This window comes from Punica granatum, chromosome 3 (assembly GCF_007655135.1).
Source record: "Punica granatum isolate Tunisia-2019 chromosome 3, ASM765513v2, whole genome shotgun sequence".
Classification (NCBI taxonomy): Eukaryota; Viridiplantae; Streptophyta; class Magnoliopsida; order Myrtales; family Lythraceae; genus Punica; species Punica granatum.
This window is the reverse complement of record NC_045129.1, coordinates 6693397-6710804: the sequence shown is the minus strand read 5'-3', so window position 1 is coordinate 6710804 and position 17408 is coordinate 6693397. Positions and strand designations below refer to the sequence as shown.

General features: G+C 41.8%; 2 protein-coding genes across 2 annotated transcripts; both read left to right on the top strand.

The window, feature by feature from the left end:
• The first annotated feature begins 7198 nt into the window (after positions 1-7198).
• On the top strand, positions 7199-13582 carry LOC116198949 (auxilin-like protein 1). Its single transcript, XM_031529226.1, has 8 exons — positions 7199-7732; positions 8345-11918; positions 12014-12089; positions 12174-12271; positions 12360-12425; positions 12507-12596; positions 12791-12967; positions 13292-13582. Exons 1-8 carry the CDS (start codon positions 7353-7355, stop codon positions 13325-13327), a joined length of 4497 nt encoding a protein of 1498 aa, XP_031385086.1. The 5' UTR covers positions 7199-7352; the 3' UTR covers positions 13328-13582.
• A 180-nt stretch (positions 13583-13762) lies between these two features.
• LOC116198951 (pentatricopeptide repeat-containing protein At5g66500, mitochondrial) lies at positions 13763-15966 on the top strand. The gene has a single exon (XM_031529227.1). It carries the CDS (start codon positions 14136-14138, stop codon positions 15624-15626), a length of 1491 nt encoding a protein of 496 aa, XP_031385087.1. The 5' UTR covers positions 13763-14135; the 3' UTR covers positions 15627-15966.
• The last annotated feature ends 1442 nt before the right edge of the window (positions 15967-17408 follow it).

The window sequence follows — 17408 nt, the reverse complement described above, 5'->3', positions numbered from 1 at the left end:
CAAACCACTTGAAATAGAATTGTCCCTTCATGGGTGCTTGAGATCACGTGAACAATCTTTTCCCAGGGTAAAACAGTAACAAGCGAAACAACAACATAAACAGCAATGCTCCAGCGAACTCGAAGTGAAGCGTGAACACTTTTGAGGTTGAAGCCTTCGTAAAAAATTGTAGCCGACCACTCTTGCAACCTTTACTTTGTCCACATGAAGTTGTTCTTCTCCAGGAAATTCCAGCCAAGAGAAAAAACTTTTTCTTTTGGTCTCAGTCAATTACAAGAAGCAAAATGGCAAGAGGCTTTTTTATTGGTTTATTTTGCCGCCTGTGCCTTTATAGATTACGGTTTCATCCATATACGACTCTTCCTATTCTCCTTTTATGGGAAATAACTCACATATATTCAATATATGTGTTGATGAAATTTGATTATTCATTAATGCAATTCATTCATTTCTTGTAACCATAAAAAAAATTAAGAGTCATTAGCTTGCGAATAATTTTCTCATTCACCAATTAACCATAATTTCCAACACATGCGGCATGCAAGACGCCACCAACAAATCTGTCTTGACAACAAGCTACTAACTAGATACGGATTAAATATCTTCTCATCATTTTTTAAGACATTTTTTAAAGGCAGAAGTTCATAGTGGAGCAGTTTGTACAATGGTCGTGAGCTAATATAACATATTATGTACTTTTTAACCGATCCACTAATCTCATAATTGCCAATAATCCGAAAATTTTGTGAGAGACCATTTAAGTTTGGGGAATATTTCCAGCTATTCCACTAAAGAGGCTGCCTAATTTTCTTGATGATGTTAATGGAGAGTAGACCTATGAGTTGACTTATGCTGGGTCACACACTCCGGTCACCTATTCTTACATGTACTCGATGTCGATGAACATATAACGTGCAATTAGGAATTAATGGATCTGTTAATGAATTGGAATTAAAAAAAAATAGAATGAATTGAATTGGATTTGATTTGATTTGATTAATTTAGTGCAAGAATGATGAGCAATGGACGTGACTGATGATGATGAGTGGCCAGCACAGTGGGCCCCAGATATAGTCCTCCTTTTTTTTTCGTATTTTTGTAACTGTTTGTATTCTTATTTTATAGGGCCCACTTGCTTATATTCAATTATTTTCTTAACTTTCTCTGCCTATATTTGTATTTTTCTCTCCATGATTTGCTATTCACGAAACTACCCTCACCTGCATGGTTTCCCCTTCCATGATTGAACTTCTTGGCCCATTTACGATTAAATTCTACGCAGTGGGTGCAGTTATATGTATATTTCGGACAATAATCATTCAGTATCTATATATAGTTCACTCGAGGCAACTACTATGTTTGCAAAACCGCTATCAACATTGTATTAACGCAAGCAATCATGCATGAGAAGTTTTTTCATTTTTAAAAAAGTGAAAGTGATGAACGAATAAAAGAATATTACCGCATATTTTCACTTTTCCGACAATTTGATGATAAATATTTAAAATGTAGTTTCCTCGCATGAATGTAGTGTTGGTAGAGTTTATCACCAAAATGGACTCCTCCTCAAAACTATTCACCAATATGGACTCCTCAAAATATTTACTAGAATGGACCTCCTTCCCTTTTTCTAATATATTCAAAAAAAAAAAACCAAAAGTAAAAATAAGTGGTCCTTCGGCAAGCTGCTCTCGCCTCTAATGCCAAAGATCTACGACCCATCGCCGGCATCAAACAGAGGAGTTCATTCAGCTGGAATGGAGGAGCAGGAGACTTCAAACATTTGCCCCCCTTTCTCTCTCTCAGAAATTATATATGAGGGCATGCTTAAAATATATATATATATATATGTATGTATGTATCTACATTACATATACAGTTGCCGCAACATAATTCTTGGAGTTTCAGAATTTATACAAACAAATACAGTGTTGTTGGCAATTCAGGAGCAGGCGAGGCTGGGGTCGACCACGCTGAGTTGCCACACGGGTGCAAGGGCTGCCACCCTTGTCTAGCCGTTCAGGTCCCCGCGCTACCAATCAGCCTCCAATGCAAATAGGTTGAGTGGCTGTCGTCGCCTCTCGTCCGGTGCCTCGACTGAGTTCCTAGACCCTACCCCCGAATGCAGCTGGTGCTCCAACTACAACATGCCGTTGCCGCAACTATTTTTTTAATCCATTGCTAGCAGATCAATTTGAAAGCAACGGAAAAAAAAAATTTGAACTAATGAATCCTCTGAATTTTTTGAAGCCAATATTTACATAAGAATAGAGATTTTGTGCTAATGGAGTTAATTACTGCTACTTTGTCAGAGGGCCAATGTGCCTTCATAATGGTCGATGAGGGCTCGCCAGATCTCCGTGAGCTCAGCCCGAGGCTCCGAGCAACAGAGTTAAAACTTTTTGTGCTTTGGTTTTATTCTTTTAGTATGAAATAATATGAAAAAGGGAATAGAGGTAGTATGGTAAATAGCTTGGTGAAGAGTCCATTTTGGTAAATAGCTTTGAAGAGGGGTCCATTCTAGTAATAAACTCGTGTTTGTATATGAAAAGAAGATCGTACGTTGCTGGCCAGAGTATGAAAAGGGTTGCAGTCCTTTGGAATATGGACGGTCCTTTCCTTTCAATGCAAAATATATATTACATTTCTTTGAATCTTTGGACCAGAAAATATAAATAAAACAACTACAAAAAAGGGATTACTACCAATGCCGCAAGTGCAACTGCAGAGGGGCAAAAGTGGAAAAAAAAAGAAAAAAAGAAAAAAAAGAAAAAGGAAGCAAAGGCTATGCTTTGAATTTGGGTTTGTTTGGCGGGCTACACGGAGACAAGCTTCAAACTCCAAAGTAATCAAAAGAAGAGAAACACAGTCATCGTTAATCTTAAACTACACCTTTCGGAACATCGAAGAATCCTCGTTTTAACCCTTTTCCATCTTTAGTCCGTCGAGGCCGGAAACCTTTGGCTCAACATATTCGACTACACAGTCGCAACCGTTAAATCTGATCAATTACAGCCGTTGATTGTTATAGATATAACTACCTAAGTATATATTATCAATAATTTTATGTTTTAGCATATAGCATTATTCGTTTTTCTTTTCGGTTTTTGTTTGGCATTAGAGCGAGAAAGAGGGCAAATGGAGTAGAGAAAGTGTTGTGTTTGTGTGAACCAGAGGCTGCCTTCTTCCAAGTTCCAACTCATCAACTCTTTTGCATCCTTATTACATCCTTTTCGCTGAAGCCTCCAACGGTGGGCAAGCATGGCTCTCCTCTCATGATTGATGTTTGACGGCAATTCGTATTTTATAGGGAAGCAGAGTGGGGCAACACATCTACTTATGTATGTATAGTGTGCAAATGATTTACCTTAATCGATAATCTATCTCTTTACAACGTTATTATTAAAATGCGACCGATCGTACGTACATTCAGCCAATAGATTTGAGTGCAAAATGCTGTTTGAAGACTTGAAAACGTTTCGGGTTGTTTTCCATATTCTCTCAAGCAGATGATATAATAATCATATTTGTGTCGTAACGAATAGATCTGTCCGTGACTTTTTTTTATTAGAACTCTAATAATATGAGGCCTCATGATCCTGTTAACATTTTGAAATGAGTGTGTGTTTAGTCTTAGTCAAGTTAGTCCCACATGAGCTCAAGATCGACAATATCTCGGAGTCTCGCATATTACATGATCCGGTGTTGTGAATTACGACCACAAAAACATAGATGTGATGGCATAAAATTTATCAAGATCTCTTTCATAAATGATTGGGGGAAGGTGGCAGCTAAAATATATCCATCTACCCATATTTAATGTGTTTAATTACTCCTGGACCACACAACCATTAATCACCCCTATAATTTCTTCTTGAGCCAATGCCTAATATCATGATGAGCGAGCGTGCTGTTGTTTTGATTTTTGATCAAGGGAGGCCTCAATCTGGAGCTCGATCGCTTAAACCGAACTCAGCATCAAATCGCATGTGCATATATATTTGATTTTACATGTAAAAATTGATTAAGTTAGACTAATTTGATCTTTTACAAAGAAAACGACAAGTCGAGTTCTAGTAGTACTTCTTCATTTTGAGTCGTTTTATACTAATGTGATTCTTGAAAGCCGATCTTATGAAAAATGTACTATACGATGTGCGAGTTTGCATCAGAGTTCTTGTAAGGGCAATCTCGAGTTCTTATGTATATTGGATTCTGCCTTTCGAACCACGTTAATTTATTATGTTATGAATGCAACAATGACAGACATGGCATGAATTTGTCCTCTTTTTTTTTTTTTTGGCTCGATAAAGGCATGAATTTTGTCCTCACTCCATTGTAATGTCCTCTCCATGGAAACGAGGTTTGGTTTGGGCCCTTTCCTTTTAGTAAGCCACATTTTAAGCTTGGACAATTTGGTAGCACGTTGCTCCATGTCTAGGGCAGACCCACCTAATCAATTGTTTAATTTAATGTCCGATACTCGAGTAACAACAATATCCTTCTCGTCTTGTAATAAAAAAACCAAGAAGGACGCCCAAGATTACATAGGGACGAATAACATTAACACGTGATTAATTGCATTCAATTGTCATGGCTTTTTAGGTAGCAGAATATTTAATTGGTCGAATCTTCATTTGCTCATTCTACGTGATAGATGAAATGAACTCGTGATGTTCAATAACTTATACGTATCCGATTCTCTGTTAACTTATACGTATATGCTCTTCTGTTTCTTGCAAATTGCAGCCATGATGTCGAGTTACTGGCAACTTTTAGCCAAAGGATGTCATTGGAACACATATCTGGCTAATTATAGGTATGAACTTATGACGGAGTTATGTATAAAACAAGCCATATCTATGTGATAAAAATATTCTAAAAGCAATTCGAGTGAAACAGGGAATAAAATATTCATACTAATAGTAGTAACCCGCTTGTCTTTCAAATTTCAATTCAGAAATTTAATACACCGCTTGGTTTTACAATTCGTTTTTTAATTCTACTCCACCCATCTTCAATTCAACAACACAATTATTACTTTTTTTTTTAATTTTTTTAACCATTCAATTCAATTTTTAATACTAAGAGGAAATATTTAAAATTCATTGCAGTTCTAGTACTCCGATAATGGGTTTGTAGGTGTGCGATCTTCCTTTGGAGCCTATTACGGTCCGCTGATGAACCCAAACCCTTGGATCTTGCTGTACATATGGCTCAAATTGAACATTTCGTAGCAAAATTCACGTTCATGTAATTGCGCTTTATGGGCGTTGCTATGCTGATCTCCTTCTGACCCCATTTAATGATAGAAAAATGGAACAAAATATTCCTTGATTTTCTAAATATTCGGTGAGCAAGAATCAAATATTATACTCTCATCTGCGGAAATTTCCATATTTCTTTATTTAATCGTAATTACTTTATTGAATTTACGAGTCTTTTTTATAATTCATAAAAATTAAAATTATCGCGAGGGATATAAAACTGGAAAAGAAATGGAAGAAAATGGAAAAGTGTATTGTAGAGGAAGCTAGCTGTACGGGTCTCATCCAGCAACAACGACACTTGCTGAGACAAATCATTTTCACAAGAATAATTCGCCCAACAATCATGCAAACAAACGAATCCAAGCCCTTTCCCGTCATTTCGCATCTCTTATTCGATTATTCACTTCCTTCCCACCTCCATCTTCTCTTTTCAATTCTCACCCTGAACTTCTTCCCCCTTCTCAACGACCTCCCTGGCTTTCAATTTTCTATGGGTGTGTGGGTCCGAGTACCATGTTTTGTTTTTACGATACCCGCACCCTACCCTATAAAATATTTCAAGATTTTGAAATCGGACCCTACCATGTTGAGTCTTAGAATCGAAATTTATCAAAAACCTGTATTATACCATAGATTCTGGATATTTTGTTGGAACCTGTAAATTTTTTTGTCTCGCTAAATAAAATCGAAAATGTCTCATTCATAATCAGTAAGCAAGGAAAACAGAATGCCGACATAGATTTAGATTTTTCTTTTTTAAAATTAGCGACTATATTTTTTAATATAAGAATATCTAAATATAACTATATACATATATAATGAGTGAAATTATTATCTAAATCCGGATATCGGTTCCGGTTCTAGATACTTTATATGTAAGAACTGGAACCAGAACCAGTTTTCACCAATTCCGTATTTTAATACCCGGACCATACCTTATTTTTAATATGAGCTACTCATACCCTACCATAACGGGTATGTTCTGATCGGTTTCGGGTATACCCACTATCTTGCACACCCCTATAATTTTCAATATGTTCCTCCCTATAAGTCCCGATATTGCAAATTGGGCTACAATCACAATGTCAAAGATCATTTGTTCAGTTATACATTCTATTTAATCTATCATGACAATCGTGTGAGTGATGTCGATCAAATTGCGCCGGTTGTGGTCACGTACATTTCACGTGATTATCACGCTACACATTGTGCAAGGTCACCTTAAGACTCATTTGATTTGCTTCCGTCAACAATTCCGAATGAAGCGAAGTAGCAGTCTTTTTTCTACTCCTACAATGGTGTTATAAATGAGTCCAGTAGAGTTGGATTCTAGGAGGCTCAAGCTTGGTTCTATCATTTTCTCATGAGCTCGACCTCGGGTTCGTACTCGGTCAAGCTTGAATCCCACTTCAACCTTAGTTCATTATACAAATTGAGGGCTCAAGCTCAAGCTCGACCTCGACCTCGACAAAGCTTCGCCCGACAAAGCAAAAGAGCTTTGGCTCTACTATGCTTGAGCTTGAGTTCGTATAGACTAGGATGAGTTTGAAATTATTTATATTCGAAACAAAATCAAATAATTATAAAATTATATATCACCCGCCATAAACTATATCGTAAAAGTTCAATTACGTGCAAGTTTCTTGAGTCGAACACTGTTAAGCTCGGGTCTAATCGCTTAGTTGGTGAGCTAGGATTGAGCTCAATAAGATTAAGTCGCGTTCGAGCTTCATCGAGCCGAGTTTGAATTGTTCGTGAATTGTGTCATTTCGCTTAGACCCTTATACTACAGGGATTAATTTAAGACAACTCAAACGACATGGAGCAAACTAACAAAGACACCGATCTTTAGGGGGCAAAATGGAAAATAACCCACAATTTCTATATTTATTTTAATTCCATCATTTTTTTCCACCTTTTCGTCTTCCTTCATCCTTCTGCTGTTCTGACTGTCTCTCTGCTTCTGTATCTCTGCAGACAGCAAGAAGGCATACGTAGAGAGAGAGAGAGAGAGAGAGATGAGGGAGAGTGAATAATACCTACGAGCTCACCAAACCCTAACAGGCTCCATTTTCTCCGACAATGGAGAACCTCTCGCATTCTCTCCGCCACAACAAGCTCTCCAGGAAGCCGTCACACGCCAATGCGGCGGCGAAGGGCATCTACGACGACGTCTTCGGGGGCCCCCCGAAGTTCGGGGTCCCCGCAGCGTTGTCCCCGCGCGCCGAGGACTACAAGGAGATCTTCGGCGGGTTCCACGCGCCGCGCGTGTCGTCGATTCCGGTGCTGGATCTCCCGGTGGTCGACGAGCCGGAGGTGTTCTTCGACGTCCGGAGCCCCGGCTTCGACTACTCCGAGGTGTTCGGTGGGTTCAAGGGCTTGGACTTCGCGCACGGGTACGAGGAGCTGTTCGGCCAGTGGCGCGGTGGCTCCGCCGGTTGTGGGTCCAGCGACGAAGCCTGGTACGAGTTTGTTCTTGCTCGAAATGCTGTAGCATGTGAGAATTTTAGGTCCCTTCAGTGTCGGAAACTCCCCCATTGAAAGGCATTTCTCGTTTTCTGGTTTTCGTTTTCCAAACTGGAAAACTATGGAAAAATGGTCTGTTGCGAATGGAATCACTTTTCTCTTTTCGAGAAAAAAGAATTAGAGAAAACTGAAGCAAATATTTCTAAGAAATTTTTGGTCATGAAAGTCGAATAAGAAAAAGGTGGAATTTTTCGGGTACCAAACAGGGGCCTAACTTGCCTACCTACCTATCAATGTCTGTTTCTGCTTTTGGTTTTGTTCAGTTGGTCACTTGTTCTTCAAGTTGATGACGGAAAGGATGTTTCTTTGCAGCTTCTCGGTTTGTCATTTCTGAGACACTTTCTGTTCTGTACAAGTCATGTGTGCTGCGGTTAGCTTTGCTTTTTGTTGGTCAACAATGTCTGAACTTCGAAGTTATGCGTGCAGTTATGGTATTTACCTGAAGAGGAATGCGAAAGTGTAGTTAAGTGAATTATAATCATCGCAAAACGAATGAAACTTCACTTTGATGTTAGGAGTGTGATGGGTGCCATTTGTTTTCCTTACAGGACCCCGGCAGGGTCCGGGTCTCTCTCAGAAGAATCAGACCATTCAGGAAGCAACCAGGGGCTCTCGAATGGAGACTCTCACCATTTGTTTGATGGAAACATTGAGTACAACATATCGTACCATAAAGCCAATCCTAGGAGCAATGCAGAAATCACGAATGGGTTAAGGCGCACTGCTGAGATACAGGCAGTTCCGGGGTACTGCTACATGGTTGATCGCATGGACCCATATCAATTGAAGGAGAAACACCTTAAGAAGACTAGGTCGGACAACTTGAATGGTAGAAATGATGTTAGACGTCAAAAGGATTATGGGAGAATTAATTCTTGTCCGGGTGGGGGATTTGTGACGATATCTGAAGTCAGTCTTAGAACTGAGCCCTCTCACTTGCCGCCTCCCTTGAGGCCACCACCTCCTGCATCAGTGGGGGACATAAGCAGGCCGGTTTCAAACTGGAATAGTAATTCTATGGAAGAGAATGGAAGTGACGGTAGTACTTCTTCACCGCCTTTCTTCGATGTGGAGGTGGATGCGAGTTCATCTGCTGCAGCAGTGGCTTCTGCTGCTGCGATGAAAGAAGCAATGGTGAAAGCTCAAGCACAACTTAGGAGTGCCAAAGAGCTGATGGAGAGGAAAAAGGAGGGTAGACATAATCGTGCAAGATCGGGTTCTAGTTGTGAATTGAGAGATATGGGAACAAGGCGTCCCAATGAATCGACAGTACAAGGTACAGGTCGCGGAGAAGGCAGTGAGATTAAAAATTTCATTTTGGAAGATCCTCGAGGTTTATCGGGCACGAAGTGCTCTGTTCAAGATTCCTTGGGAGGAGAGAAGCTTCAAAGTCGGCCTAAACAATCTGAACAGAAAATGCGAGGCAAAGAATCAGCACTCAATGAGATGTTTGCTCACTTTGAGGAAGCTGGTGAGTGGAAAGAGGCAACTCAGTTCTTTGAACTTGTGAGGGCTGATGGATCAGGAGCCGTTCTTGCTCAGACAGAAAAAGAGAAGGATTTGTCTGAGAAAGTGAGAACTCGTGACAATGGAGAAATGGAACAAATAATAGAGGGGTTTGAGGGGCAAAATTTTAATAAGAAGAAAGCATCAGCTCAGAAAAGAGTACCTAATGAGGATTACGTGCCAGATGCTAAGAATATAAGTGCAAAAGCAGCTAAAGAGGTGAGTGTTGAAAAAAATATCGAGAAAAATGAAAAAGCAGCTCAAGATATTGGTCATTGGGAGGAGGCTAAAACGACACATATGAAGCCACTACGTGACAGAGATACAGTTATGAAGTTAAATGGATCTGATAGTTCAGAAGATCGTGAGAGCTCGAATGATGTTCTTATAGAAGTGGTTCGCGAGTTTGAAGTTAGGCAGGTGATGGAGAGCAAAAGAGATGGTTCAAAATCCAAGAAGTCTAGTGGAAGACTGGAAGCTAAGGAGAAATGCACTGAGGGTCATGGAAAGGGACGCAACGAGAAGAGAACAAAAGATTCTATTGAGAGGGAAGAGAAAGAGAGAATACATGAATCAGTCATAGAGCCAACAGGAAATGAGAAAAGACGTCCAGAGTTATCCAGGCATGAAGAAGATGAGTTTAGCGGAAGGGTAAATCTTGAGTATGCCTGGGAGGAGGCCGCAGAAAGAGGAGAAAATGAACGGAGATTAAAAGCAGCACTTGAGCTGGAAGAGTACGGGAAGAGAATGAGAGAGGTTTTTGAGAAGGAAGAGGAAAAGAAATTGAAGGAAGCTGATGAACTGGAAGAAAATAAGAGAAAAGTGAAGGAAAATCTTGAGTTGGCAGAAAACAAAAGGAAGCAGGATGCTGCTGCTAGAGAAGAACGAGAAAGGAGATTAAAAGAAGCACTTGAGCGGGAAGAGAATGAGAGGAGATTCAGAGAGGCTCATGAGAGGGAAGAAAATGAGAAGAAGCTGAGAGAAGCTCGTGAGCAGGAAGAGATGGAGTGCAGGAGAAAAGAGACTCTTGAGCAGGAAGAGAGGGAGTGCAGGACAAAGGAGGCTCGTGTGCAGGAAGAGAAGGAGAAGAGACTGAAGGAGGCTCTTGAGCGGGAAGAGAGGGAGTGCAGGAGAAAGGAGGCTCTTGAGCAGGAAGAGAAGGAGAAGAGGCTGAAAGAAGCTCTTGAGCGGGAAGAGAGGGAGTGCAGGAGAAAGGAGGCTCTTGAGCAAGAAGAGAAGGAGAAGAGGCTGAAAGAAGCTCTTGCGCGGGAAGATAGGGAGCGGAGGAGAAATGAGGCTCTTGAGGAGGAAAAGAACAAGAGGCTGAAAGAAACACTTGAGCAGGAGGAGAGTGAGGAGAGATTAAACGAAGCCAGTGAAAAAGAACAAATGAAGAAGGGGCTGGAAGAAGCTCAGGAAGTGGAAGAAAATGAGAGGAGACTCAGGGAGGCTCATGAAAGAGAGGAAATTGAAGAGAGAATTCATGAGGCTAAGGGAAGAGGAAACAGTGATAATAATCTTCAAGAGGCTTCTCAAGATGAAGATAATGGCAGCAATGTGCGAGATTCTTGTACAGATGAAAGGATTGGCACCAGATCTGAAAGGGACTATGATCAGGGAGAACTTGATGATGCAGTCAGGGACACGTTCGAGTTGGAAGAACTTGATAAATGGCTCAAAGAAGCAGTTGATGTTTTAAGTGAACCTGATGAGAAGGGTGAAGAGTGCATGCGGAATGTTGATGTGAATATTCGATCAGATTTTCCATCCTCGGGTTCTGAGCAAGTCTCAAGAGAATCAAGAGCTTCTGTTGATGCTTCTAATGATGATGGGGATCGAATTATGTCTGAATCTCAGAGCAGTAAAAATAAATCGCCAGCAGCTGAAAATGAAGAGCATGGGTCCAAAGCCGTAGATTCCACAGAGTCAGCTCGTCCGGATGATCTACCGAAACCAACTAAATGTGAGAATCCCAAGGTATTCTCTCAAGTGAGCTACAACTCTACGCATCGGGAAGAAAAATCTGCCCAAGAATGGGGAGAGACGAAAGAGAATGTTAAGAAGTCCGAGGCTCGCTTTGGTGAAGATGGACAGAAGGTTGAAATCCCTCAACCTGCTGTATTGAATGCCCAGAGAACATCTCGACAGTGGCAAAGTGCAAGTCAGGCTGAAGTGAGGAAGGAGAACTTAAATGGAACGGTTAAGGCCCAAGAGAAAGACGCTGAAAGGTTAAGGAGAGAGCAAGAAATGGAGAAGGAACGGCTCAGAAAGATTGAAGAGGAGAGGGAGAGGGAAAGAGAACGAGAGAAGGACAGGATGGCCGTTGACAGGGCAACCCTTGAAGCTCGAGAGAGAGCCTATGTGGAAGCCCGTGAGCGAGCAGAGAGGGCTGCAGTAGAGAGAGCCACTGCTGAAGCTAGGCAAAGATCACTAGCTGAAGCTCGTGAAAGATTGGAGAAGGCCTGTGCTGAGGCAAGGGAGCGATCATTCCTCGAGAAGACCTCAATGGAGGCAAGGATCAGGGCAGAGCGAGCTGCTGTGGAGAGAGCCACAGCAGAGGCTCGAGAGCGGGCTGCTTCAAGATATAATGGAATGAGGCAGAGTAGTTTGCCTTCTGTGAGTACACGAATGAGTCTTAATGAAAAATCTGGCTATGTACTGTCATGATAAAGTAGGAATATCCACTACCTTTCTGATCGTGGTCTTTACAGGATTTTCGTGAGTCGCAACTTCAAACTGCTGGCTCTTCAGGCAGTGCGAGATTTCAGTATTCTTCTGGATATGGAGGTTGGTTTCATATATACTCGTTCCTTTTGCATGATATCTGTTTTTGTTTGTATCTTACAAATTGCTTGCCTTTTATATCTAAAGCTTCATATGATACTGAGAAACCTGAGGGAGTCGAAGGTGAATCAGCTCAGAGGTGTAGAGCACGTCTGGAGAGACATCGGCGAACAGCTGAACGAGCAGTATTAGTTCTTTCCTCTTGCACTCTGTACCTTGGAAATGGTTGCTTGATCTTATTCTGTATGATATTTATGTTTTATTCTCTCTCAGGCAAAAGCTCTCGCAGAGAAGAACATGCGGGATCTGCTAGCCCAAAGGGAGCAAGCGGAGAGAAATGTAAATATAATTGGAGATATTTTTTTAAGATCTGTTTCTTGACCTCCCACTTATTTCTTCGGCTTCAAATTTCATTTGCAGAGGTTAGCTGAAACCCTTGATGCTGACGTCAAAAGGTGGTCAAGCGGGAAAGAAGGAAATCTACGGGCACTGCTATCAACATTGCAATATGTAAGCTTAACCTTACAGAAATGCTGTTTCCTTATATGGTCATGTTGATAAAAGTGATTTCTTTACTCTACTAGATGAATGATCCCGAATTCCTTGAGGGCCTAAGTCGGAGTAGTGATGGCTGTTGTGTTTCTTGTAGAATGATTCAGTCCGTTGATTATGAGTTTCCTATGAGATTTTTTCGTCTCTTGCAGATACTTGGACCAGACAGTGGGTGGCAGCCTGTGCCCCTAACAGAGGTCATAACCTCTGCTGCTGTCAAGAAAGCCTACAGGAAGGCCACCCTCTCTGTCCATCCTGACAAGTTGCAACAACGAGGGGCGAGTATTCAGCAAAAGTATATCTGCGAGAAGGTTTTTGACCTTCTAAAGGTGCGTTTCTTATAACTCCTGTTCCACTATTTAAGGTCTATATATATCCATTTTGCTTGAATACCTGGAAGTTTAGTCTTCGAGGCTGGTGATACCTTCGTTGAAGGCTTTCATTTTAAGTTTTAGTAGATCGCTATTCCTGGGTGGGTCCATCATGTTCGAGCGGGAAAAATGAATCAGCTCAGATACTTTTAATGTACTCAAAGAACCCACAGTTATATTTGATGGACCTTAGGGTTCAAAGCTATTCGTTTGACCCAACGAAGAAAAATTTTATGCGGTCGAGTTTTTAAATTTTTGTTGCTCTTGCTTGTCAAATTGCAGGAGGCTTGGAACAAATTCAACTCGGAAGAGCGATAGCCTGGGCTTTCTTGTGACAGCTGATTGTGCTGTAGATCCTACTTCAGTGTAGGCAAATTTAAGTCGTCTGCTGTAGCATCTGAATGTAAAAAATTAGTCTCGAAGGAAATAGGTTTGGTTTGAGTAGGAACCAAGAGAGTAAATAGTGTTGTGTTACAATTCCGAACGAATCAGATGTCATTTGTTGATCGTCCATCTTGTACAGAAATTCTGGATGTAATTCCCCAAATGGCAAGAAGTTTTTCTTGTCTCTTCGACCGCTTCGTATGCAAACTCTTCAGGCGAAAACCAAAAAAAGGACGATCGATGTCATTCCACTCTGTGGTGGCCGGTTTCATATCTTGTTTACCTCAATGAATTCGGATACCTTATGGGAACCTGTCTCACTACTTCCTTGTAATTTCCAGTAAGGACTTAAATTAAACGGAACATCATGGGATGAAGAAACTTGTATAGACTTTCCCCAATTGTCATGAACCATACACACATCATGATTCTCGTGTTATTGCTGGTTCGGTTTGAAGATGATTTATTTTCGACCCAATTGATCGAAACATGGTTCTCCATTAAATACCGAATGTGCTCTAGTATCGAGAAACACCGGAAACGTCCTCGACCGTCTGTGGTCAAGGAAGTTGAAAGGCAAACGGAAGCTCTCCATTCGACTCTGCGGTTTCTTATTGTAGCCTCGGCTCCTTGATGCCCAGATACATCATTTATACCTCAAACCGACCTTCCCGCCAAAATCATCCTCCGAAATGCTATTAGCCAATCCAGGCACGTGCATGGTCGCAACCTGTTCGACGAAATGCTTACCCGAGACATCCTCTCGTACAACTCTCGCCTTGCGTCCCTGGTCCGCTTGGGCGAGTCATTCTCCGCATGGGTCCTCTTCGTCGACCTTCACCGCTCCCGAACGGACCTCGACCCATATACGTTTACTCCCATCCTGAACGTGTGTCCCACCCTCCCCCACCTGCCGAAGCTGGGCGAGCAAGTCCACAGCCTTATGATCAAGACAGGCTCCGACTTGGGGACTGTGAGCAAGACTGCCCTCGTCAACATGTACTCGAAGTACCGGCTTCTGTGCTGTTCGGAGAAGGCATTCGAGGAGCTCGAGTCCAAGGATGTCGTGAGCTGGAATGTGATGATCTCGAGCTTTCTGAGTCACGGGCTCGCCAAGGACGCTATTCGCGTGTTTGAAAGGATGAGACAGGGCTACACAGGGTGGAATGAGTTTACACTTTGTTCAGTGCTGAAGGCTTGCACTTTGCTGAGGGCTTTTCCACAGGGGAAGCAAGTTCACAGTATGGTGGTCGTGATGGGAAGGGACTTGGTTGTTCTGGGGACAGCCCTGATAGACTTCTACTCAAATGTAGGGCAGATTGACGAAGCTATGAAGGTGTATTCTATTTTGTGTCGGAGCAGTGATGGAGTAATGCGTAACTCCATGATCGCTGGGTGCGTCAAGAATCAGAGGTATAAAGAAGCATTTGAGATAATGAGTTCAATGAGACCGAATGTTGTTGCCCTAACAACTGCCCTAGCAGCCTGCTCTGAGAATTCAGACCTTTGGATTGGGAAGCAGATCCATTGCATTGCAACGCGTCTTGGGTTCGTGTCAGACACGCAGTTGTGCAATGCTGTCCTCGACATGTATGGAAAGAGCGGGAAAATTGCAAGTTCCAAGAGCGTTTTCGACCTGATTCCATGGAAAGACGTGGTGTCATGGACAGCCATGATCGATGCATACAGAGTTCATGGGTGTGGTCTTCAAGCCTTCGCACTTTTCAATGAGATGGTGGAGTCTCGGGACAGGGTTTGCCCAAACTCAGTAACCCTTCTTGCAGTGCTTTCTGCTTGTGGCCATTCGGGGCTATTGGAACAGGGCAGAGCCTGCTTCGAATTCGCTCGGGATAAGTATAAGTTAGAAGTATATCCCGAGCATTATGCTTGCTTCATAGACAGTCTGGGCCGAGCGGGCCATATGGAGGATGTGTGGCTTGTGTTTCTTGAGATGGTCAAGGAGAAAAATTGCAGACTTTCTGCTAAAGTATGGGCGGCCCTGTTAAATGCCTGCAGGCTGAATGGGGATATTAGTAGAGGTGAGTATGCCACGAAAGGTCTGCTGGAATTGGAACCAAGCAATCCAGGAAACTACGTGCTTGCCTGTAATTTCTACGCAGCAATTGGCAGGTGGGACTTAGTAGAGGAGATGAGAATTGAAATGAGGAAGAGAAGGATGAACAAGAAAGCAGGGAGCAGCTGGGTGACTTGCTTCAGCTCCAGGAAAACGTAAGATGATGTTGATGTAAACTGGAATATTTGCTTGGCCCACCACCATGTTTTTGGGCTTGAATCGGCAGCTCGATAATGAGACCGATGATGTTCTTATTCTTTTCAAGCCTACCATGCTCAAAGAGATAACATACAAGAAACATTAGAAAGGCTCGTATATTTCAAAATGAGTTTAATGTCTAGCTGTTCCATAGGGATGCTTGCGGATAATGGATTTATATGTGGCCGAGACTGGCCTAAACAATATATTTTCGATACTGAAGGGCAATACAATGCAACATTTTTGCTCGAAGCTATACAGCACATGCAGAACATGAATGGTTCAGTTATTCTTTTCTTTATGAGCTCTCTGGTTTTGCAATGGTCTCAGCAATCCTTCTTGCTATGGATATTTTTATTGAACATCCTCGTAAGTAATAGAATCTCAGGGGTTCGGGTTGGGGGGGGTGGTCATGAACTAAAGTTAAGTTGTGCTCCAGTGAGCCAAATTTATTGACATAAGCAATCCCATCCATAAATCAACCTACTGGTCTAATGGCGACATCTGACCTGAAAGATGTAAGAGTCCTTGATTCAAGAATTCGATTGGTCTTGCAATCTGGGTGTGAGAATGGGAAGGATTTCGACGGTTACTGATGCTAACTCACATTCTGATCCCAGTAGAGAATGAAAGTATGCTGAAGTTCACTAGGCCAAGTGGGGCACCTCAAAGTTGCCCGGCGTTGGGCTTCCCTCCGATTCGATGGCATTCCTGTAGTCATTTGAAAGGGCTTCCCTCCAAAAGTTCGATTAAAGGAAAGAGGAATAGTGAGAGATAGGTAAAGCAGATGAATTAGGAGGGACAGATGAAGAGTGAATGGAAGAGGAAAGTGTGGAGTGGACAGTGCACTTTCCTTTTGAAATCCATATGCTTGACTTATGAAGAAAAACTAGACAGTGCTTCGATCGGACAGGTGATCGTGTCTAATGATCATATCTCGATCATTCGCCGATGAGTTGTTCCAGCTTCATCAAATTTGTCCTTGAGGAAGAAGGAGATGTTTCAAAGCGCTCTCATTTGTGTCCCTCTATGCTGAAAACTCTGCTAAGTAAGTGCCAAAGCCCCCCTTTTAGTTCTTCACCTTAAGTTTTGGTTTATCGCCTATTGTTCTTCTCCAGCGTGGAATCCGAAAGCTCAATTGAATTACTATCCGAAAAGAGTGTATATGTCTGTGTGAAGTCCCAGTTAGTTATTTGGATGTTCATAGCACACCGAGAGAGTATTCGTTTGCATCAAATGTTATTTGCTTGAAAAGTCCCAAGAACCAAAAGGAAAATGGGGGAAAAAAAACACTATCTGCTTGTTTATTCGTGAATCGCAGAATCCTTTTCATTTTCCAACATGAAGTGTGATCATCATTTTGTAAATGATACTAATTTTTTCGAATAGTCCAAAAAGACATCAATCGTGGGTCAAGAATTGTAAAATTTGGATAATACGAAACGTTGTATAATTAATGATGCCAAAGCAGATAAGCCTTCGAGAGTAATGCCACTCAAACGACCGTACGATAATTTTTTTTAATGTAGTCCCAACCGTACGATGATTTTGGTTCCCAAGGCACATCGAAAGAATCTATGTTTTATTTGGCTGTATTAATAGCTTGTTGGAATCTCTCCAGATACCATAACGCTACGCAGCTGGAGGCCCATCTCCATGTCCACCTTTGGTCTTCTGCAGGGATGAAAGGTCCGGTCTGCCCTCGGGTTTCCAAATTATTACTTTAGGTTTTCTTCTCCTCTA

What these genes read in the sequence shown, in the direction of transcription:
- LOC116198949 (XM_031529226.1), top strand. Translation starts at nt 7,353, where the DNA reads ATGGAGAACCTCTCGCATTCTCTCCGCCACAACAAGCTCTCCAGGAAG. An exon ending in GGCAGAGTAGTTTGCCTTCT is followed by an intron (nt 11,919 to 12,013) that starts GTGAGTACACGA and finishes TGGTCTTTACAG; the next exon opens with GATTTTCGTGAGTCGCAACT. An exon ending in GGCGAACAGCTGAACGAGCA is followed by an intron (nt 12,272 to 12,359) that starts GTATTAGTTCTT and finishes ATTCTCTCTCAG; the next exon opens with GCAAAAGCTCTCGCAGAGAA.
- LOC116198951 (XM_031529227.1), top strand. Translation starts at nt 14,136, where the DNA reads ATGCTTACCCGAGACATCCTCTCGTACAACTCTCGCCTTGCGTCCCTG.